Below are 23,346 nucleotides of genomic sequence, written 5' to 3' on the forward strand. Positions count from 1 at the left end.
TCATGTCTCAGTCACACACAGCAGTGAACCGGTACTGACGGCTTTATACACCCAGCAAACCCAGTACAGACAAATAGCTCTTATCTAGTTACAGCACCAGACACCTCATGTCTCACACACACACAGCAGTAACCGGTACTGACGGCTTTATACACCCAGCAAACCCAGTACAGACAAATAGCTCTTATCTAGTTACAGCACCAGACACCTCATGTCTCAGTCACTCACACACAGCAGTAACCGGTACTGACGGCTTTATACACCCAGCAAACACAGTACAGACAAATAGCTCTTATCTAGTTACAGCACCAGACACCTCATGTCTCAGTCACACACACAGCAGTAACCTGTACTGACGGCTTTATACACCCAGCAAACCCAGTACAGACAAATAGCTCTTATCTAGTTACAGCACCAGACACCTCATGTCTCACACACACACACACAGCAGTAACCGGTACTGACGGCTTTATACACCCAGCAAACCCAGTACAGACAAATAGCTCTTATCTAGTTACAGCACCAGACCCCTCATGTCTCAGTCACACACAGCAGTAACCGGTACTGACGGCTTTATACACCCAGCAAACCCAGTACAGACAAATAGTTCTTATCTAGTTACAGCACCAGACACCTCATGTCTCACACACACAGCAGTAACCGGTACTGACGGCTTTATACACCCAGCAAACCCAGTACAGACAAATAGCTCTTATCTAGTTACAGCACCAGACACCTCATGTCTCACACACACACAGCAGTAACCGGTACTGACGGCTTTATACACCCAGCAAACCCAGTACAGACAAATAGCTCTTATCTAGTTACAGCACCAGACACCTCATGTCTCAGTCACACACAGCAGTAACCTGTACTGACGGCTTTATACACCCAGCAAACCCAGTACAGACAAATAGCTCTTATCTAGTTACAGCACCAGATACCTCATGTCTCAGTCACACACACAGCAGTAACCGGTACTGACGGCTTTATACACCCAGCAAACCCAGTACAGACAAATAGCTCTTATCTAGTTACAGCACCAGACACCTCATGTCTCAGTCACACACAGCAGTAACCTGTACTGACGGCTTTATACACACAGCAAACCCAGTACAGACAAATAGCTCTTATCTAGTTACAGCACCAGACACCTCATGTCTCAGTCACACACAGCAGTAACCTGTACTGACGGCTTTATACACCCAGCAAACCCAGTACAGACAAATAGCTCTTATCTAGTTACAGCACCAGACCCCTCATGTCTCACACACACAGCAGTAACCGGTACTGACGGCTTTATACACCCAGCAAACCCAGTACAGACAAATAGCTCTTATCTAGTTACAGCACCAGACACCTCATGTCTCAGTCACACACACACAGTAACCTGTACTGACGGCTTTATACACCCAGCAAACCCAGTACAGACAAATAGCTCTTATCTAGTTACAGCACCAGACACCTCATGTCTCACACACACACACAGCAGTAACCGGTACTGACGGCTTTATACACCCAGCAAACCCAGTACAGACAAATAGCTCTTATCTAGTTACAGCACCAGACACCTCATGTCTCAGTCACACACACAGCAGTAACCGGTACTGACGGCTTTATACACCCAGCAAACCCAGTACAGACAAATAGCTCTTATCTAGTTACAGCACCAGACACCTCATGTCTCACACACACACACACAGCAGTAACCGGTACTGACGGCTTTATACACCCAGCAAACCCAGTACAGACAAATAGCTCTTATCTAGTTACAGCACCAGACCCCTCATGTCTCAGTCACACACAGCAGTAACCGGTACTGACGGCTTTATACACCCAGCAAACCCAGTACAGACAAATAGTTCTTATCTAGTTACAGCACCAGACACCTCATGTCTCACACACACACAGCAGTAACCGGTACTGACGGCTTTATACACCCAGCAAACCCAGTACAGACAAATAGCTCTTATCTAGTTACAGCACCAGACACCTCATGTCTCAGTCACACACAGCAGTAACCTGTACTGACGGCTTTATACACCCAGCAAACCCAGTACAAATAGCTCTTATCTAGTTACAGCACCAGACACCTCATGTCTCACACACACAGCAGTAACCGGTACTGACGGCTTTATACACCCAGCAAACCCAGTACAGACAAATAGCTCTTATCTAGTTACAGCACCAGACACCTCATGTCTCACACACACACAGCAGTAACCGGTACTGACGGCTTTATACACCCAGCAAACCCAGTACAGACAAATAGCTCTTATCTAGTTACAGCACCAGACACCTCATGTCTCACACACACAGCAGTAACCGGTACTGACGGCTTTATACACCCAGCAAACCCAGTACAGACAAATAGCTCTTATCTAGTTACAGCACCAGACACCTCATGTCTCAGTCACACACAGCAGTAACCGGTACTGACGGCTTTATACACCCAGCAAACCCAGTACAGACAAATAGCTCTTATCTAGTTACAGCACCAGACCCCTCATGTCTCACACACACACAGCAGTAACCGGTACTGACGGCTTTATACACCCAGCAAACCCAGTACAGACAAATAGCTCTTATCTAGTTACAGCACCAGACATCTCATGTCTCAGTTACACACAGCAGTAACCGGTACTGACGGCTTTATACACCCAGCAAACCCAGTACAGACAAATAGCTCTTATCTAGTTACAGCACCAGACACCTCATGTCTCACACACACACAGCAGTAACCGGTACTGACGGCTTTATACACCCAGCAAACCCAGTACAGACAAATAGCTCTTATCTAGTTACAGCACCAGACACCTCATGTCTCACACACACACAGCAGTAACCGGTACTGACGGCTTTATACACCCAGCAAACCCAGTACAGACAAATAGCTCTTATCTAGTTACAGCACCAGACACCTCATGTCTCAGTCACACACACAGCAGTAACCGGTACTGACGGCTTTATACACCCAGCAAACCCAGTACAGACAAATAGCTCTTATCTAGTTACAGCACCAGACACCTCATGTCTCACACACACACAGCAGTAACCGGTACTGACGGCTTTATACACCCAGCAAACCCAGTACAGACAAATAGCTCTTATCTAGTTACAGCACAAGACACCTCATGTCTCAGTCACACACACAGCAGTAACCTGTACTGACGGCTTTATACACCCAGCAAACCCAGTACAGACAAATAGCTCTTATCTAGTTACAGCACCAGACACCTCATGTCTCACACACACACACAGCAGTAACCGGTACTGACGGCTTTATACACCCAGCAAACCCAGTACAGACAAATAGCTCTTATCTAGTTACAGCACCAGACCCCTCATGTCTCACACACACACACAGCAGTAACCGGTACTGACGGCTTTATACACCCAGCAAACCCAGTACAGACAAATAGCTCTTATCTAGTTACAGCACCAGACATCTCATGTCTCAGTCACACACACAGCAGTAACCGGTACTGACGGCTTTATACACCCAGCAAACCCAGTACAGACAAATAGCTCTTATCTAGTTACAGCACCAGACACCTCATGTCTCAGTCACACACACAGCAGTAACCTGTACTGACGGCTTTATACACCCAGCAAACCCAGTACAGACAAATAGCTCTTATCTAGTTACAGCACCAGACACCTCATGTCTCAGTCACACACACAGCAGTAACCGGTACTGACGGCTTTATACACCCAGCAAACCCAGTACAGACAAATAGCTCTTATCTAGTTACAGCACCAGACACCTCATGTCTCAGTCACACACACAGCAGTAACCTGTACTGACGGCTTTATACACCCAGCAAACCCAGTACAGACAAATAGCTCTTATCTAGTTACAGCACCAGACACCTCATGTCTCACACACACACAGCAGTAACCTGTACTGACGGCTTTATACACCCAGCAAACCCAGTACAGACAAATAGCTCTTATCTAGTTACAGCACCAGACACCTCATGTCTCAGTCACACACACAGCAGTAACCGGTACTGACGGCTTTATACACCCAGCAAACCCAGTACAGACAAATAGCTCTTATCTAGTTACAGCACCAGACATCTCATGTCTCAGTCACACACACAGCAGTAACCTGTACTGACGGCTTTATACACCCAGCAAACCCAGTACAGACAAATAGCTCTTATCTAGTTACAGCACCAGACACCTCATGTCTCAGTCACACACAGCAGTAACCGGTACTGACGGCTTTATACACCCAGCAAACCCAGTACAGACAAATAGCTCTTATCTAGTTACAGCACCAGACATCTCATGTCTCACACACACACAGCAGTAACCGGTACTGACGGCTTTATACACCCAGCAAACCCAGTACAGACAAATAGCTCTTATCTAGTTACAGCACCAGACATCTCATGTCTCACACACACAGCAGTAACCGGTACTGACGGCTTTATACACCCAGCAAACCCAGTACAGACAAATAGCTCTTATCTAGTTACAGCACCAGACACCTCATGTCTCAGTCACACACACAGCAGTAACCGGTACTGACGGCTTTATACACCCAGCAAACCCAGTACAGACAAATAGCTCTTATCTAGTTACAGCACCAGACCCCTCATGTCTCACACACACACACAGCAGTAACCTGTACTGACAGCTTTATACACCCAGCAAACCCAGTACAGACAAATAGCTCTTATCTAGTTACAGCACCAGACACCTCATGTCTCAGTCACACACAGCAGTAACCTGTACTGACGGCTTTATACACCCAGCAAACCCAGTACAGACAAATAGCTCTTATTCTAGTTACAGCACCAGACACCTCATGTCTCAGTCACACACAGCAGTAACCGGTACTGACGGCTTTATACACCCAGCAAACCCAGTACAGACAAATAGCTCTTATCTAGTTACAGCACCAGACACCTCATGTCTCAGTCACACACAGCAGTAACCGGTACTGACGGCTTTATACACCCAGCAAACCCAGTACAGACAAATAGCTCTTATCTAGTTACAGCACCAGACACCTCATGTCTCACACACACACAGCAGTAACCGGTACTGACGGCTTTATACACCCAGCAAACCCAGTACAGACAAATAGCTCTTATCTAGTTACAGCACCAGACACCTCATGTCTCAGTCACACACACAGCAGTAACCGGTACTGACGGCTTTATACACCCAGCAAACCCAGTACAGACAAATAGCTCTTATCTAGTTACAGCACCAGACACCTCATGTCTCAGTCACACACAGCAGTAACCGGTACTGACGGCTTTATACACCCAGCAAACCCAGTACAGACAAATAGCTCTTATCTAGTTACAGCACCAGACACCTCATGTCTCAGTCCACACAGCAGTAACCGGGTACTGACGGCTTTATACACCCAGCAAACCCTAGTACAGACAAATAGCTCTTATCTAGTTACAGCACCAGACACCTCATGTCTCAGTCACACACAGCAGTAACCTGTACTGACGGCTTTATACACCCAGCAAACCCAGTACAGACAAATAGCTCTTATCTAGTTACAGCACCAGACACCTCATGTCTCAGTCACACACAGCAGTAACCTGTACTGACGGCTTTATACACCCAGCAAACCCAGTACAGACAAATAGCTCTTATCTAGTTACAGCACCAGACACCTCATGTCTCAGTCACACACACACAGCAGTAACCGGTACTGACGGCTTTATACACCCAGCAAACCCAGTACAGACAAATAGCTCTTATCTAGTTACAGCACCAGACACCTCATGTCTCAGTCACACACACAGCAGTAACCGGTACTGACGGCTTTATACACCCAGCAAACCCAGTACAGACAAATAGCTCTTATCTAGTTACAGCACCAGACACCTCATGTCTCAGTCACACACAGCAGTAACCGGTACTGACGGCTTTATACACCCAGCAAACCCAGTACAGACAAATAGCTCTTATCTAGTTACAGCACCAGATACCTCATGTCTCAGTCACACACACAGCAGTAACCTGTACTGACGGCTTTATACACCCAGCAAACCCAGTACAGACAAATAGCTCTTATCTAGTTACAGCACCAGACACCTCATGTCTCAGTCACACACACAGCAGTAACCGGTACTGACGGCTTTATACACCCAGCAAACCCAGTACAGACAAATAGCTCTTATCTAGTTACAGCACCAGACACCTCATGTCTCACACACACAGCAGTAACCGGTACTGACGGCTTTATACACCCAGCAAACCCAGTACAGACAAATAGCTCTTATCTAGTTACAGCACCAGACACCTCATGTCTCACACACACACAGCAGTAACCTGTACTGACGGCTTTATACACCCAGCAAACCCAGTACAGACAAATAGCTCTTATCTAGTTACAGCACCAGACACCTCATGTCTCAGTCACACACACAGCAGTAACCGGTACTGACGGCTTTATACACCCAGCAAACCCAGTACAGACAAATAGCTCTTATCTAGTTACAGCACCAGACACCTCATGTCTCAGTCACACACACACAGCAGTAACCGGTACTGACGGCTTTATACACCCAGCAAACCCAGTACAGACAAATAGCTCTTATCTAGTTACAGCACCAGACACCTCATGTCTCACACACACACAGCAGTAACCGGTACTGACGGCTTTATACACCCAGCAAACCCAGTACAGACAAATAGCTCTTATCTAGTTACAGCACCAGACACCTCATGTCTCAGTCACACACACAGCCAGTAACCGGTACTGACGGCTTTATACACCCAGCAAACCCAGTACAGACAAATAGCTCTTATCTAGTTACAGCACCAGACACCTCATGTCTCAGTCACTCACACACAGCAGTAACCGGTACTGACGGCTTTATACACCCAGCAAACCCAGTACAGACAAATAGCTCTTATCTAGTTACAGCACCAGACACCTCATGTCTCACACACACACACAGCAGTAACCTGTACTGACGGCTTTATACACCCAGCAAACCCAGTACAGACAAATAGCTCTTATCTAGTTACAGCACCAGACCCCTCATGTCTCAGTCACACAGCAGTAACCTGTACTGACGGCTTTATACACCCAGCAAACCCAGTACAGACAAATAGCTCTTATCTAGTTACAGCACCAGACCCCTCATGTCTCAGTCACACACAGCAGTAACCTGTACTGACGGCTTTATACACCCAGCAAACCCAGTACAGACAAATAGCTCTTATCTAGTTACAGCACCAGATACCTCATGTCTCACACACACAGCAGTAACCGGTACTGACGGCTTTATACACCCAGCAAACCCAGTACAGACAAATAGCTCTTATCTAGTTACAGCACCAGACACCTCATGTCTCAGTCACACACAGCAGTAACCTGTACTGACGGCTTTATACACCCAGCAAACCCAGTACAGACAAATAGCTCTTATCTAGTTACAGCACCAGACACCTCATGTCTCAGTCACACACAGCAGTAACCTGTACTGACGGCTTTATACACCCAGCAAACCCAGTACAGACAAATAGTTCTTATCTAGTTACAGCACCAGACACCTCATGTCTCAGTCACACACACAGCAGTAACCGGTACTGACGGCTTTATACACCCAGCAAACCCAGTACAGACAAATAGCTCTTATCTAGTTACAGCACCAGACACCTCATGTCTCACACACACAGCAGTAACCGGTACTGACGGCTTTATACACCCAGCAAACCCAGTACAGACAAATAGCTCTTATCTAGTTACAGCACCAGACACCTCATGTCTCAGTCACACACACACAGCAGTAACCGGTACTGACGGCTTTATACACCCAGCAAACCCAGTACAGACAAATAGCTCTTATCTAGTTACAGCACCAGACCCCTCATGTCTCAGTCACACACAGCAGTAACCTGTACTGACGGCTTTATACACCCAGCAAACCCAGTACAGACAAATAGCTCTTATCTAGTTACAGCACCAGACACCTCATGTCTCAGTCACACACACACAGCAGTAACCGGTACTGACGGCTTTATACACCCAGCAAACCCAGTACAGACAAATAGCTCTTATCTAGTTACAGCACCAGACCCCTCATGTCTCAGTCACACACAGCAGTAACCTGTACTGACGGCTTTATACACCCAGCAAACCCAGTACAGACAAATAGCTCTTATCTAGTTACAGCACCAGACACCTCATGTCTCAGTCACACACAGCAGTAACCTGTACTGACGGCTTTATACACCCAGCAAACCCAGTACAGACAAATAGCTCTTATCTAGTTACAGCACCAGACACCTCATGTCTCACACACACACAGCAGTAACCTGTACTGACGGCTTTATACACCCAGCAAACCCAGTACAGACAAATAGCTCTTATCTAGTTACAGCACCAGACACCTCATGTCTCAGTCACACACACACAGCAGTAACCGGTACTGACGGCTTTATACACCCAGCAAACCCAGTACAGACAAATAGCTCTTATCTAGTTACAGCACCAGACACCTCATGTCTCAGTCACACACACAGCAGTAACCGGTACTGACGGCTTTATACACCCAGCAAACCCAGTACAGACAAATAGCTCTTATCTAGTTACAGCACCAGACACCTCATGTCTCACACACACAGCAGTAACCTGTACTGACGGCTTTATACACCCAGCAAACCCAGTACAGACAAATAGCTCTTATCTAGTTACAGCACCAGACACCTCATGTCTCAGTCACACAGCAGTAACCTGTACTGACGGCTTTATACACCCAGCAAACCCAGTACAGACAAATAGCTCTTATCTAGTTACAGCACCAGACATCTCATGTCTCACACACACAGACAGCAGTAACCGGTACTGACGGCTTTATACACCCAGCAAACCCAGTACAGACAAATAGCTCTTATCTAGTTACAGCACCAGACACCTCATGTCTCAGTCACACACAGCAGTAACCGGTACTGACGGCTTTATACACCCAGCAAACCCAGTACAGACAAATAGCTCTTATCTAGTTACAGCATCAGACACCTCATGTCTCAGTCACACACAGCAGTAACCTGTACTGACGGCTTTATACACCCAGCAAACCCAGTACAGACAAATAGCTCTTATCTAGTTACAGCACCAGACATCTCATGTCTCACACACACACACAGCAGTAACCGGTACTGACGGCTTTATACACCCAGCAAACCCAGTACAGACAAATAGCTCTTATCTAGTTACAGCACCAGACACCTCATGTCTCAGTCACACACAGCAGTAACCTGTACTGACGGCTTTATACACCCAGCAAACCCAGTACAGACAAATAGCTCTTATCTAGTTACAGCACCAGACACCTCATGTCTCAGTCACACACAGCAGTAACCTGTACTGACGGCTTTATACACCCAGCAAACCCAGTACAGACAAATAGCTCTTATCTAGTTACAGCACCAGACACCTCATGTCTCACACACACACAGCAGTAACCGGTACTGACGGCTTTATACACCCAGCAAACCCAGTACAGACAAATAGCTCTTATCTAGTTACAGCACCAGACACCTCATGTCTCAGTCACACACACAATATTACCAGTGTTGCTCTCAAATTTACCCCTTATTCATCAATAAAATAAATAAGTCTTGTGCCCAGAATGCCAGTTTACACTTAACCGACATCAGCCCAGAATATGGCAACGCAGACACAGCAAATGTAACCTCTCTCCTCTTTTCCACAGACACCACCTATTTCTTCAAGGCATCGCAGTACTGGAAGTTTAGAAAAGGTAGTTTTGACGCAGAGCCAGGATATCCTCGCAGCACAGCGCTCAACTGGATGTACTGCCCAATGGAAAGCCCCAATACGCCCACTTATGCCCCGGAGGGACGAGGGCAAAGGGACTGCATTTGTAAATGTAATGTAGAAAATTCAGCAACACAAAATGACGCAGCTTTGAGCAAGTGGCTCATTCTCCACCTTCTTCTGCACATTCTTTGGCGTCTCAGCTGATGTTGGACATTGTGGGACAGTAGATGCAGGTGCCGCAGGCAAGATACCGTGCTCATGTAGCTCCCTTATGGAATAAGAGTATAAGCAATGCATGTGGGGTCTGGGGCCCTTTTCCCCCAGTAACACACAGGGGTACGAGCAAGTGATGCAACTGAAGGCAGAGCGATGGGAAACAGAAGAAATGACAAAGCCCAACAGTCTATATTGCTACAATCCAACATCATCCGACCAGCCACGTGGGTTTGCCCGATCTTTTATTGACAGAAAGATTTTTTTTTTTGCTGTACAGATTACAAAAACAAAAAAAATAAAACACAAAAAACCCAAGAAGTTTCACTTTTAAATTCACTTCTTATGAAATTGTTCCTGCTGAATGATGGGAGGGAGGGGCATCAATGGGCAATGACATCCGCAGGTAAAGGGGCGCAGATTCACATTACAACAGCTCTGGCAAGCAGAGTGTTAGTCGGCAGCAGTGTAGTGCGCGCAGAGAGAGACAAACAGAACAGGTGCGCCTCAGTCAGTCAGTTCAGCTGCCTCAGATCCTAGAAACCAGAAACTGGAAGAGTCCTCAAAATAATACAAGTGCATTCCTTGTAGGCTGCGCCCAAAAACAAACAAGTCCAACAGCCGCCAAGGCGAGATGAAGCATAAGGGAAGGATCACATTCTGAATGGCAGGGAGGGTGGTATCACGGAGATCTGGGAAAACAAAGAGGTGTCTGGTTAGTGCATACTGAAAAGCAGCAATGTGTGTGCATTAATTTACTTTTGCTCCTACAGAGATACAGCCAGCACCACGGCACCCCCCACGGCAGGCGCGCCCAGACAGCAGCACCCCCCACGGCAGGCGCGCCCAGACAGCAGCACCCCCCACGGCAGGCGCAGACACTCAATATACCTGGATGATCGCCTGTATCTGGACTTGGGTGAATCTCGTCTGCGTTTTCTGTCAGGAGAGTCCCTGCTTCTCCCAGAATCCCTCTCTCTAAAATAAAGACGACAGTTTAGTGACCATGCATATACAACTAGTCAAGGAAAAAGATGGGTGCAGGTCAGCAGAAAAAGGGGGAGAGGAATAAAAACTCAAGGTTTTGTGTCTGACAGAAGGGAAAAAACATAATTTATGTAAGAACTTACCTGATAAATTCATTTCTTTCATATTAGCAAGAGTCCATGAGCTAGTGACGTATGGGATATACATTCCTACCAGGAGGGGCAAAGTTTCCCAAACCTCAAAATGCCTATAAATACACCCCTCACCACACCCACAATTCAGTTTAACGAATAGCCAAGAAGTGGGGTGATAAGAAAAAAGTGCGAAAGCATAAAAAATAAGGAATTGGAATAATTGTGCTTTATACAAAAAAAATTATAACCACCATAAAAAGGGTGGGCCTCATGGACTCTGCTAATATGAAATAAATTAATTTATCAGGTAAGTTCTTACATAAATTATGTTTTCTTTCATGTAATTAGCAAGAGTCCATGAGCTAGTGACGTATGGGATAATGATTACCCAAGATGTGGATCTTTCCACGCAAGAGTCACTAGAGAGGGAGGGATAAAATAAAGACAGCCAATTCCTGCTGAAAATAATCCACACCCAAAATAAAGTTTAATGAAAAACATAAGCAGAAGATTCAAACTGAAAACGCTGCCTGAAGTACTTTTCTACCAAAAACTGCTTCAGAAGAAGAAAACACATAAAAATGGTAGAATTTAGTAAAAGTATGCAAAGAGGACCAAGTTGCTGCTTTGCAAATCTGATCAACCGAAGCCTCATTCCTAAACGCCCAGGAAGTTGAAACTGACCTAGTAGAATGAGCTGTAATCCTTTGAGGCGGAGTTTTACCCGACTCGACATAAGCATGATGAATTAAAGATTTCAACCAAGATGCCAAAGAAATGGCAGAAGCTTTCTGACCTTTTATAGAACCGGAAAAGATGACAAATAGACTAGAAGTCTTTCGGAAAGACTTAGTAGCTTCAACATAATATTTCAAAGCTCTAACAACATCCAAAGAATGCAACGATTTCTCCTTAGAATTCTTAGGATTAGGACACAATGAAGGAACCACAATTTCTCTACTAATGTTGTTGGAATTCACAACCTTAGGTAAAAATTCAAAAGAAGTTCGCAACACCGCCTTATCCTGATGAAAAATCAGAAAAGGAGACTCACAAGAAAGAGCAGATAATTCAGAGACTCTTCTGGCAGAAGAGATGGCCAAAAGGAACAAAACTTTCCAAGAAAGTAATTTAATGTCCAATGAATGCATGGGTTCAAAAGGAGGAGCTTGAAGAGCCCCCAGACCCAAATTCAAACTCCAAGGAGGAGAAATTGACTTAATGATAGGTTTTATACGAACCAAAGCTTGTACAAAACAATGAATATCAGGAAGATTAGCAATCTTTCTGTGAAAAAGAACAGAAAGAGCAGAGATTTGTCCTTTCAAGGAACTTGCGGACAAACCTTTATCTAAACCATCCTGAAGAAACTGTAATATTCTCGGTATTCTAAAAGAATGCCAGGAAAAATGATGAGAAAGACACCAAGAAATATAAGTCTTCCAGACTCTATAATATATCTCTCTAGATACAGATTTACGAGCCTGTAACATAGTATTAATCACAGAGTCAGAGAAACCTCTTTGACCAAGAATCAAGCGTTCAATCTCCATACCTTTAAATTTAAGGATTTGAGATCCTGATGGAAGAAAGGACCTTGCGACAGAAGGTCTGGTCTTAACGGAAGAGTCCACGGCTGGCAAGAGGCCATCCGGACAAGATCCGCATACCAAAACCTGTGAGGCCATGCTGGAGCTACCAGCAGAACAAACAAGCATTCCTTCAGAATCTTGGAGATTACTCTTGGAAGAAGAACTAGAGGCGGAAAGATATAGGCAGGATGATACTTCCAAGGAAGTGATAATGCATCCACTGCCTCCGCCTGAGGATCCCGGGATCTGGACAGATACCTGGGAAGTTTCTTGTTTAGATGAGAAGCCATCAGATCTATTTCTGGGAGTTCCCACATTTGAACAATCTGAAGAAATACCTCTGGGTGAAGAGACCATTCGCCCGGATGCAACGTTTGGCGACTGAGATAATCCACTTCCCAATTGTCTATACCTGGGATATGAACCGCAGAGATTAGACAGGAGCTGGATTCCGCCCAAACCAGAATTCGAGATACTTCTTTCATAGCCAGAGGACTGTGAGTCCCTCCTTGATGATTGATGTATGCCACAGTTGTGACATTGTCTGTCTGAAAACAAATGAACGACTCTCTCTTCAGAAGAGGCCAAAACTGAAGAGCTCTGAAAATTGCACGGAGTTCCAAAATATTGATCGGTAATCTCACCTCCTGAGATTCCCAAACTCCCTGTGCCGTCAGAGATCCTCACACAGCTCCCCAACCTGTAAGACTTGCATCTGTTGAGATTATAGTCCAGGTCGGAAGAACAAAAGAAGCCCCCTGAATTAAACGATGGTGATCTGTCCACCACGTCAGAGAATGTCGTACAAACGGTTTTAAAGATATTAATTGAGATATCTTTGTGTAATCCTTGCACCATTGGTTCAGCATACAGAGCTGAAGAGGTCGCATGTGAAAACGAGCAAAGGGGATCGCGTCCGATGCAGCAGTCATAAGACCTAGAATTTCCATGCATAAGGCTACCGAAGGGAATGATTGTGACTGAAGGTTTCGACAGGCTGAAATCAATTTTAGACGTCTCTTGTCTGTCAAAGAGAGTCATGGACACTGAATCTATCTGGAAACCCAAAAAGGTTACCCTTGTCTGAGGAATCAATTAACTTTTTAGTGAATTGATCCTCCAACCATGATCTTGAAGAAACAACACAATTCGATTCGTATGAGATTCTGCTAAATGTGAAGACTGAGCAAGTACCAAGATATCGTCCAAATAAAGAAATACCACAATACCCTGTTCTCTGATTACAGACAGAAGGGCACAGAGAACCTTTGTAAAAATTCTTGGAGCTGTAGCTAGGCCAAACGGCAGAGCCACAAACTGGTAATGCTTGTCCAGAAAAGAGAATCTCAGGAACTGATAGTGAGCTGGATGAATCGGAATATGCAGATATGCATCCTGTAAATCTATTGTAGACATATAATGCCCTTGCTGAACAAAAGGCAAGATAGTCCTTACAGTTACCATTTTGAATGTTGGTATCCTTACATAACGATTCAATATTTTTAGATCCAGAACTGGTCTGAAGGACTTCTTCTTTGGTACAATGAAGAGATTCAAATAAAACCCCCAGCCCCTGTTCCAGAACTGGAACTGGCATAATTACTCCAGCCAACTCTAGATCTGAAACACATTTCAGAAATGCTTGAGCTTTCACTGGGTTTACTGGGACACGGGAAAGAAAACATCTCTTTGCAGGAGGTCTTATCTTGAAACCAATTCTGTACCCTTCTGAAACAATGTTCTGAATCCAAAGATTGTGAACAGAATTGATCCAAATTTCTTTGAAAAAACGTAATCTGCCCCCTACCAGCTGAGCTGGAATGAGGGCCGCACCTTCATGTGGACTTAGAAGCTGGCTTTGCTTTTCTAGAAGGCTTGGATTTATTCCAGACTGGAGATGGTTTCCAAACTGAAACTGCTCCTGAGGATGAAGGATCAGGCTTTTGTTCTTTGTTGAAACGAAAGGAACGAAAACGATTATTAGCCTTGTTTTTACCTTTAGATTTTTTATCCTGTGGTAAAAAAGTTCCTTTCCCACCAGTAACAGTTGAGATAATAGAATCCAACTGAGAACCAAATAATTTATTACCCTGGAAAGAAAGGGAAAGTAGAGTCGATTTAGAAGACATATCAGCATTCCAAGATTTAAGCCATAAAGCTCTTCTAGCTAAAATAGCTAGAGACATAAACCTGACATCAACTCTGATAATATCAAAAATGGCATCACAGATAAAATTATTAGCATGTTGAAGAAGAATAATAATATTATGAGAATCATGATCTGTTACTTGTTGCGCTAAAGTTTCCAACCAAAAAGTTGAAGCTGCAGCAACATCAGCCAATGATATAGCAGGTCTAAGAAGATTACCTGAACATAGATAAGCTTTTCTTAGAAAGGATTCAATTTTCCTATCTAAAGGATCCTTAAAGGAAGTACCATCTGCCGTAGGAATAGTAGTACGTTTAGCAAGGGTAGAGATAGCCCCATCAACTTTAGGGATTTTGTCCCAAAACTCTAATCTGTCGGACGGCACAGGATATAATTGCTTAAAACGTTTAGAAGGAGTAAATGAATTACCCAAATTATTCCATTCTCTGGAAATTACTTCAGAAATAGCACCAGGAACAGGAAAAACTTCTGGAATAACCACAGGAGATTTAAATACCTTATCTAAACGTTTAGAATTAGTATCAAGAGGACCAGAATCCTCTATTTCTAAAGCAATTAGTACTTCTTTAAGTAAAGAACGAATAAATTCCATTTTAAATAAATATGAAGATTTATCAGCATCAACCTCTGAGACAGAATCCTCTGAACCAGAAGAATCATTAGAATCAGAATGATGATGTTCATTTAAAAATTCATCTGGATAAAGAGAAGTTTTAAAAGATTTTTTGTGTTTACTAGGAGGAATAACAGACATAGCCTTCTTGATGGATTCAGAAACAAAATCTCTTATGTTATCAGGAACACTCTGAACATTAGATGTTGTTGGAACTGCAACAGGTAATGGTACTTTACTAAAGGAAATATTATCTGCATTAACAAGTTTGTCATGACAATTAATACAAACAACAGCTGGAGGAACAGCTACCAAAAGTTTACAGCAGATACACTTAGCTTTGGTAGTTCCAGCACCAGACAGCGATTTTCCTGAAGTATCTTCTGACTCAGATGCAACGTGAGACATCTTGCAATATGTAAGAGAAAAAACAACATATAAAGCAAAATTGATCAAATTCCTTAAATGACAGTTTCAGGAATGGGAAAAAATGCCAAAGAACAAGCTTCTAGCAACCAGAAGCAATGAAAAATGAGACTTAAATAATGTGGAGACAAAAGAGACGCCCATATTTTTTTAGCGCCAAAAAAGACGCCCACATTATTTGGCGCCTAAATGCTTTTGGCGCCAAAAATGACGCCACATCCGGAACACCGACATTTTTGGCGCAAAAGAACGTCAAATGACGCAACTTCCGGCGACACGTATGACGCCGGAAACAGAAAAGATTTTTTTGCGCCAAAAAAGTCCGCGCCAAGAATGACGCAATAAAATGAGGCATTTTCAGCCCCCGCGAGCCTAACAGCCCACAGGGAAAAAGTCAAATTTTTAAGGTAAGAAAAATGATTGATTCAAATGCATTATCCCAAATATGAAACTGACTGTCTGAAAATAAGGAATGTTGAACATTCTGAGTCAAGGCAAATAAATGTTTGAACACATATATTTAGAACTTTATAAACAAAGTGCCCAACCATAGCTTAGAGTGTCACAGAAAATAAGACTTACTTACCCCAGGACACTCATCTACATGTTTGCTGATTTTCGTTTCAGTACTGGTTTGGCTTTCTACAAAGGAAATGGTATATATATATAAGAGTATATCGTCGATCTGAAAAGGGAGGTAAGAGATGAATCTCTACGACCGATAACAGAGAACCTATGAAATAGACCCAGTAGAAGGAGATCATTGAATTCAAACAGGCAATACTCTTCACATCCCTCTGACATTCACTGCACTCTGAGAGGAAAACCGGGCTCCAACCTGCTGCGGAGCGCATATCAACGTAGAATCTAGCACAAACTTACTTCACCACCTCCATAGGAGGCAAAGTTTGTAAAACTGATTTGTGGGTGTGGTGAGGGGTGTATTTATAGGCATTTTGAGGTTTGGGAAACTTTGCCCCTCCTGGTAGGAATGTATATCCCATACGTCACTAGCGCATGGACTCTTGCTAATTACATGAAAGAAACCCCATACATTCTCTAAGTGGTGTGATACAAGTGGGGAGGCATGGAACAAAAACATGACAAAAGATAACCTACCTCCTGTGGGTTGGAGGAGGGGAGGAGGCGCGACGTCTCTCAGCAGGAGAGTAACTGAGGGAGCGAGAATCTCTCAGGGAGTCTATGGGCTTCCGAGGGCTGCGAGAGAGAAGACACAGAAGGCTCAGCAGATGATACTGCACATTACAGTGGTACTAGTCACAAGTAGCAACATCTAATCCAAGTAATGAAAGGTACTTACACAAGACCATGAGCATCTGTATACAATACACCCTAGTATAAAAGCACCGATACTGAGCTATTACCCTACACTACAGAGAGCGAGCTCGCTATCCGGGTACAGAGGGTGTCGCACAGGGCAGAGTGCGCTCACTATCAGGGTACAAAGGGTGTCGCACAGGGCAGAGTGCGCTCACTATCAGGGTACAAAGGGTGTCGCACAGGGCAGAGTGCGCTCACTATCAGGGTACAAAGGGTGTCGCACAGGGCAGAGTGCGAGCTCGCTATCCAGGTACAGAGGGTATTGCACAGGGCACAGTGCGCTCACTATCAGGGTACAGAGGGTGTCGCACAGGGCAGAGTGCGAGCTCGCTATCCGGGTACAGAGGGTGTCGCACAGGGCAGAGTGCGCTCACTATCAGGGTACAAAGGGTGTCGCACAGGGCAGAGTGCGCTCACTATCAGGGTACAAAGGGTGTCGCACAGGGCAGAGTGCGCTCACTATCAGGGTACAAAGGGTGTCGCACAGGGCAGAGTGCGAGCTCGCTATCCAGGTACAGAGGGTATTGCACAGGGCACAGTGCGCTCACTATCAGGGTACAAAGGGTGTCGCACAGGGCAGAGTGCGAGCTCGCTATCCAGGTACAGAGGGTGTCGCACAGGGCAGAGTGCGAGCTCGCTATCCAGGTACAGAGGGTGTCGCACAGGGCACAGTGCGCTCACTATCAGGGTACAAAGGGTGTCGCACAGGGCAGAGTGCGAGCTCGCTATCCAGGTACAGAGTGTACCGCACAGGGCACAGTGCGCTCACTATCAGGGTACAGAGGGTATCAAACAGGGCAGAGTGTGAGCTCGCTATCCAGGTACAGAGTGTACCGCACAGGGCACAGTGCGCTCACTATCAGGGTACAGAGGGTGTCGCACAGGGTAGAGTGCGAGCTCGCTATCCAGGTACAGAGGGTGTCGCACAGGGCAGAGTGCGAGCTCGCTATCCAGGTACAGAGGGTATTGCACAGGGCACAGTGCGCTCACTATCAGGGTACAAAGGGTGTCGCACAGGGCAGAGTGCGAGCTCGCTATCCAGGTACAGAGGGTGTCGCACAGGGCACAGTGCGCTCACTATCAGGGTACAAAGGGTGTCGCACAGGGCAGAGTGTGAGCTCGCTATCCAGGTACAGAGTGTACCGCACAGGGCACAGTGCACTCACTATCAGGGTACAGAGGGTGTCGCACAGGGCAGAGTGCGAGCTCGCTATCCAGGTACAGAGGGTGTCGCACAGGGCAGAGTGCGAGCTCGCTATCTAGGTACAGAGGGTATCGCACAGGGCAGAGTGCAAACTCGCTATCTAGGTACAGAGGGTATCGCACAGGGCAGAGTGCAAGCTCGCTATCTAGGTACAGAGGGTATCGCACAGGGCACAGTGCGCTCACTATCAGGGTACAGAGGGTATCGCACAGGGCAGAGTGCGAGCTCGCTATCCGGGTACAGAGGGTGTCGCACAGGGCAGAGTGCGAGCTCGCTATCCGGGTACAGAGGGTGTTGCACAGGGCAGAGTGCGAGCTCGCTATCCGGGTACAGAGGGTGTCGCACAGGGCACACTGCACTCACTATCAGGGTACAGAGGGTATCGCACAGGGCACAGTGCGCGCTCACTATCAGGGTACAGAGGGTATCACACAGGGCACAGTGCGCGATCACTATCAGGGTACAGAGGGTATCACACAGGGCACAGTGCGCGCTCACTATCAGGGTACAGAGGGTATCACACAGGGCACAGTGCACTCACTATCAGGGTACAGAGGGTATCACACAGGGCACAGTGCGCTCACTATCAGGGTACAGAGCGTATCGCACAGGGCACAGTGCGCTCACTATCAGGGTACAGAGCGTATCACACAGGGCACAGTGCTCTCACTATCAGGGTACAGAGGGTATCACACAGGGCACAGTGCGCTCACTATCAGGGTACAGAGGGTATCACACAGGGCACAGTGCGCTCACTATCAGGGTACAGAGGGTATCACACAGGGCACAGTGCGCTCACTATCAGGGTACAGAGCGTATCGCACAGGGCACAGTGCGCTCACTATCAGGGTACAGAGGGTATCACACAGGGCACAGTGCGCTCACTATCAGGGTACAGAGGGTATCACACAGGGCACAGTGCGCTCACTATCAGGGTACAGAGGGTATCACACAGGGCACAGTGCGCTCACTATCAGGGTACAGAGCGTATCACACAGGGCACAGTGCGCTCACTATCAGGGTACAGAGGGTATCACACAGGGCACAGTGCGCTCACTATCAGGGTACAGAGGGTATCACACAGGGCACAGTGCGCTCACTATCAGGGTACAGAGGGCATCGCACAGGGCAGGGCACTCATAGTGCAGATAGTACAGCATAATCATTAATAGCACAGCACTATGATTTAGTGAGTCACATCACATACAGGCAAATCCAGTGGCTTGCATATTACCCCAGACAAGCAGTGTATCAGGAAGCAAGAACCTATATTATAACTATAACGTAACAAAACAATGGTATAGTTACCCCTATCTGCCCATATACCAGGGTTCCTTACCTTCTGGGGGCAGGTGATGTGCACTTCTTGCTGGCTTTGTGATGCGATTTTGCAGAGGATGAGGACGACGAGGAGGATGAGGAGGAGGAGCTGGATGAGTCAGAATCAGAGGAGGAGCTTGAGGATGAGTCAGATGAGGAAGAGGATGACGAAGATGACGAGCTTGAGCTCCGTCTCCTGCGTGTCTCTCCCTGTGGTACTTCTACTGTGGGGGGCTCCGCTGTCAAAGGCCCAAGTTCCCTGATAGGAAGGGAGAGAGATCAGCTTTACAAAAATCACAGCTAATGCCACACAGAAGTGTCATTAGCATCACAACCAGCACTCAACAGTCTAGTCAGATCGCACACTGTCACACAAGAACCAGAGTCCTTAGCGTCACAATCCTCTTACCAGACAGCCCATACAATGCAACACAGGAATCTGCATCAATGGTGTCACTATCTGCTCTCTTGCAACAAACCAAACAGACCGCCTATTTAATGCCACAACTTGCTCATTAGCTCACAACCTGCCATCTCGGCAACCCAACATAACCAACCCATCTAATACCACACAGCAGCCTGCTCATTAACTCACAACCTGCCATCTCACCAACTCAACCAGCCGGCCCATCTAATACCACACAGCAGCCTGCTCATTAACTCACAACCTGCCATCTCACCAACTCAACCAGCCGGCCCATCTAATACCACACAGCAGCCTGCTCATTAGCTCACAACCTGCCATCTCACCAACTCAACCAGCCGGCCCATCTAATGCCACAGAGCAGTCTGTCATTAGCTCACAACCTGCCATCTCACCAACCCAACCAGCCGGCCCATCTAATGCCACACAGCAGCCTGCTCATTAGCTCACAACCTGCCATCTCACCAACCCAACCAGCCGGCCCATCTAATGCCACACAGCAGCCTGCTCATTAGCTCACAACCTGCCATCTCACCAACCCAACATAACCAACCCATCTAATACCACACAGCAGCCTGCTCATTAGCTCACAACCTGCCATCTCACCAACCCAACCAGCCGGCCCATCTAATGCCACAGAGCAGTCCGTCATTAACTCACAACCTGCCATCTCACCAACCCAACATAACCAACCCATCTAATACCACACAGCAGCCTGCTCATTAGCTCACAACCTGCCATCTCACCAACCCAACCAGCCGGCCCATCTAATGCCACAGAGCAGTCTGTCATTAGCTCACAACCTGCCATCTCACCAACCCAACCAGCCGGCCCATCTAATGCCACAGAGCAGTCTGTCATTAGCTCACAACCTGCCATCTCACCGACCCAACCAGCCGGCCCATCTAATGCCACAGAGCAGTCTGTCATTAGCTCACAACCTGCCATCTCACCAACCCAACCAGCCGGCCCATCTAATGCCACAGAGCAGTTTGTCATTAGCTCACAACCTGCCATCTCACCAACCCAACCAGCCGGCCCATCTAATGCCACAGAGCAGTTTGTCATTAGCTCACAACCTGCCATCTCAACAGCCCACCCATCTAATGCCACAGAGCAGTCTGTCATTAGCTCACAACCTGCCATCTCAACAGCCCACCCATCTAATGCCACACAGCAGCCTGCTCATTAACTCACAACCTGCCATCTCAACAGCCCAACCAGCAGGCCCATCTGATGCCACACAGCAGTCTGTCTTTAGCTCACAACCTGCCATCTCAACAGCCCACCCATCTAATGCCACAGAGCAGTCTGTCATTAGCTCACAACCTTTTATACAATAAGTCATCAGCACTATATTCTTTTAGAAAACTTTATTGGAACAATAAGCAAAGTTTTTAGGAACTAACCTCTTAATCATGCTAATAATGTGACCATTACATTGCATTTAAATACCATCTCAGTGGCGCCAAACTGACCTCTCAGGGACCTATGGTCGCCTCCTAGTGGTTATACAATATACCTACACCATTAAAATCAATACTTAGTTGATGACATTAAAAACATAGGGATAACAAAAAACAAATTTAACTTTGATATTTATACATTTCAATTATATATAGACATTCTTTTTCTCTTTTGTGAGTCTAAGCAATTTATAGTTTACTGGTGATCAAAAATTAAACCATTTAACATTACTAAGTAGCTGCAGAGATGCAATAAAAAATTGTTTTTTAATACTTTCATTCAGCAAAATTCTATTACTGCTGTATTTTTGTGTCAGGATCTCATTTCCCATTTAGAATAGAACTTTCATTCAGCAATATTCTATTACTGCTGTATTTGTGTCAGGATCTCATTTCCCATTTAGAATAGAACTTTCATTCAGCAATATTCTATTACTGCTGTATTTTTGTGTCAGGATCTCATTTCCCATTTAGAGTAGAACTTTCATTCAGCAATATTCTATTACTGCTGTATTTTTGTGTCAGGATCTCATTTCCCATTTAGAATAGAACTTTCATTCAGCAATATTCTATTACTGCTGTATTTGTGTCAGGATCTCATTTCCCATTTAGAATAGAACTTTCATTCAGCAATATTCTATTGTTGCAATGTTTTTGTCAGAACCTCAGTACCTGTTTACCATACTCCATGTGTCAATATTAGAGAGTTAATTGATAGAAACATGACCGGTCAAAATCCCTGTTAAGTCCTTTTGGGAACAAAGTGTCAGTGGTGTATAACAGTGGTGTATAACACTTCTCTATTTGTTCTGTTGCGTTTAGAATTAACATGCTCAATTACTTGCCACCTAAGTTGGCTAACTGTGTCCTTTCTCTATAAAGTGCTTTGATATGGGGTGCATCACGATTCTTCCTTCTAATATTAGACCTGTGTTGTGTGAGTCTCTCTCTTATGAGTTGAGTAGTCTCCCCTAAATAGATCAAAGAGCACGGACACTTAATTAGATAACGTAACTGCTGTTGCATGTATGGTACCCATTGATCTCATATTCCTTGCCATTATGTGGGTGGTAAAAATTCTTTCCCCTAATAATAGAGTTGCAGCTGGCACAGTTTAAACAAGGGTAACGACCTTTGTTTTTACCCCCAATGTATGTTTGCTTAATAACTATCAGAGCCTACATCAGATCTAACCAAATGGTCTCTGATGTTGCTTACTCTCCTGTATATGGGGATTACAATCTCTTAATACATGCCAGTTCTTTTTAATGGCATTTTTAATGACTTCACTATGTGGGTTGTTATTGGATTTTTAACATCTTTTTGGTATGTTGTGTGTGTTGGATGTTCTACTGCACGTTTTTTCTCCTCCACTAACTTACGTGGATAACCTCTTTTAATGAATTTATGAGCCATTTCATTAATTCTTTTCTACAAAGTGTCTCATTGTTAACTATTCTCTTGACTCTTGTTAGTTGACTTGTGGGGAGTGATTCAGTCTCTTTGGGTGAAAGCTTGTGTATTGTAGCAGTGTGTTCTTGTCTGTTTCTTTTGTATATAAATCCACATTGAGTACATTGCCCTCCTTAGAGATGCATGTATCTAGGAAAGTTACCATATGCTCACTGTAGTTAACCGTGAACTGTAGTCCCTCCACAGATGAATTCAACTCTTTGACAAA

The 23,346-nt window shown here is 45.4% G+C and overlaps 2 protein-coding genes across 2 annotated transcripts in view; one reads left to right on the forward strand and one right to left on the reverse strand.

Annotated features, from left to right (window-relative positions):
• MMP25 (matrix metallopeptidase 25) overlaps positions 1-10,309 on the forward strand; it is a 134,290-nt gene extending 123,981 nt beyond the window's left edge. The window contains exon 10 of the mRNA XM_053694646.1: positions 9,708-10,309. Coding sequence (XP_053550621.1) covers positions 9,708-9,979 — 272 coding nt within the window. The 3' untranslated portion in view covers positions 9,980-10,309. The remainder of the gene's footprint in view (positions 1-9,707) is intronic.
• The window catches only part of LOC128642011 (serine/arginine repetitive matrix protein 2), a 132,224-nt gene continuing 119,094 nt past the window's right edge, over positions 10,217-23,346 (reverse strand). The window contains exons 12-15 of the mRNA XM_053694645.1: positions 19,795-20,034; positions 17,030-17,128; positions 10,880-10,966; positions 10,217-10,680 (exon numbers count right to left, since the gene is read on the reverse strand). Of these exons, the coding sequence (XP_053550620.1) occupies positions 10,671-10,680; positions 10,880-10,966; positions 17,030-17,128; positions 19,795-20,034 (436 nt within the window). The 3' untranslated portion in view covers positions 10,217-10,670. The remainder of the gene's footprint in view (positions 10,681-10,879; positions 10,967-17,029; positions 17,129-19,794; positions 20,035-23,346) is intronic.

The sequence above is a fragment of the Bombina bombina genome, chromosome 11, assembly GCF_027579735.1.
Source record: "Bombina bombina isolate aBomBom1 chromosome 11, aBomBom1.pri, whole genome shotgun sequence".
NCBI lineage: Eukaryota > Metazoa > Chordata > Amphibia > Anura > Bombinatoridae > Bombina > Bombina bombina.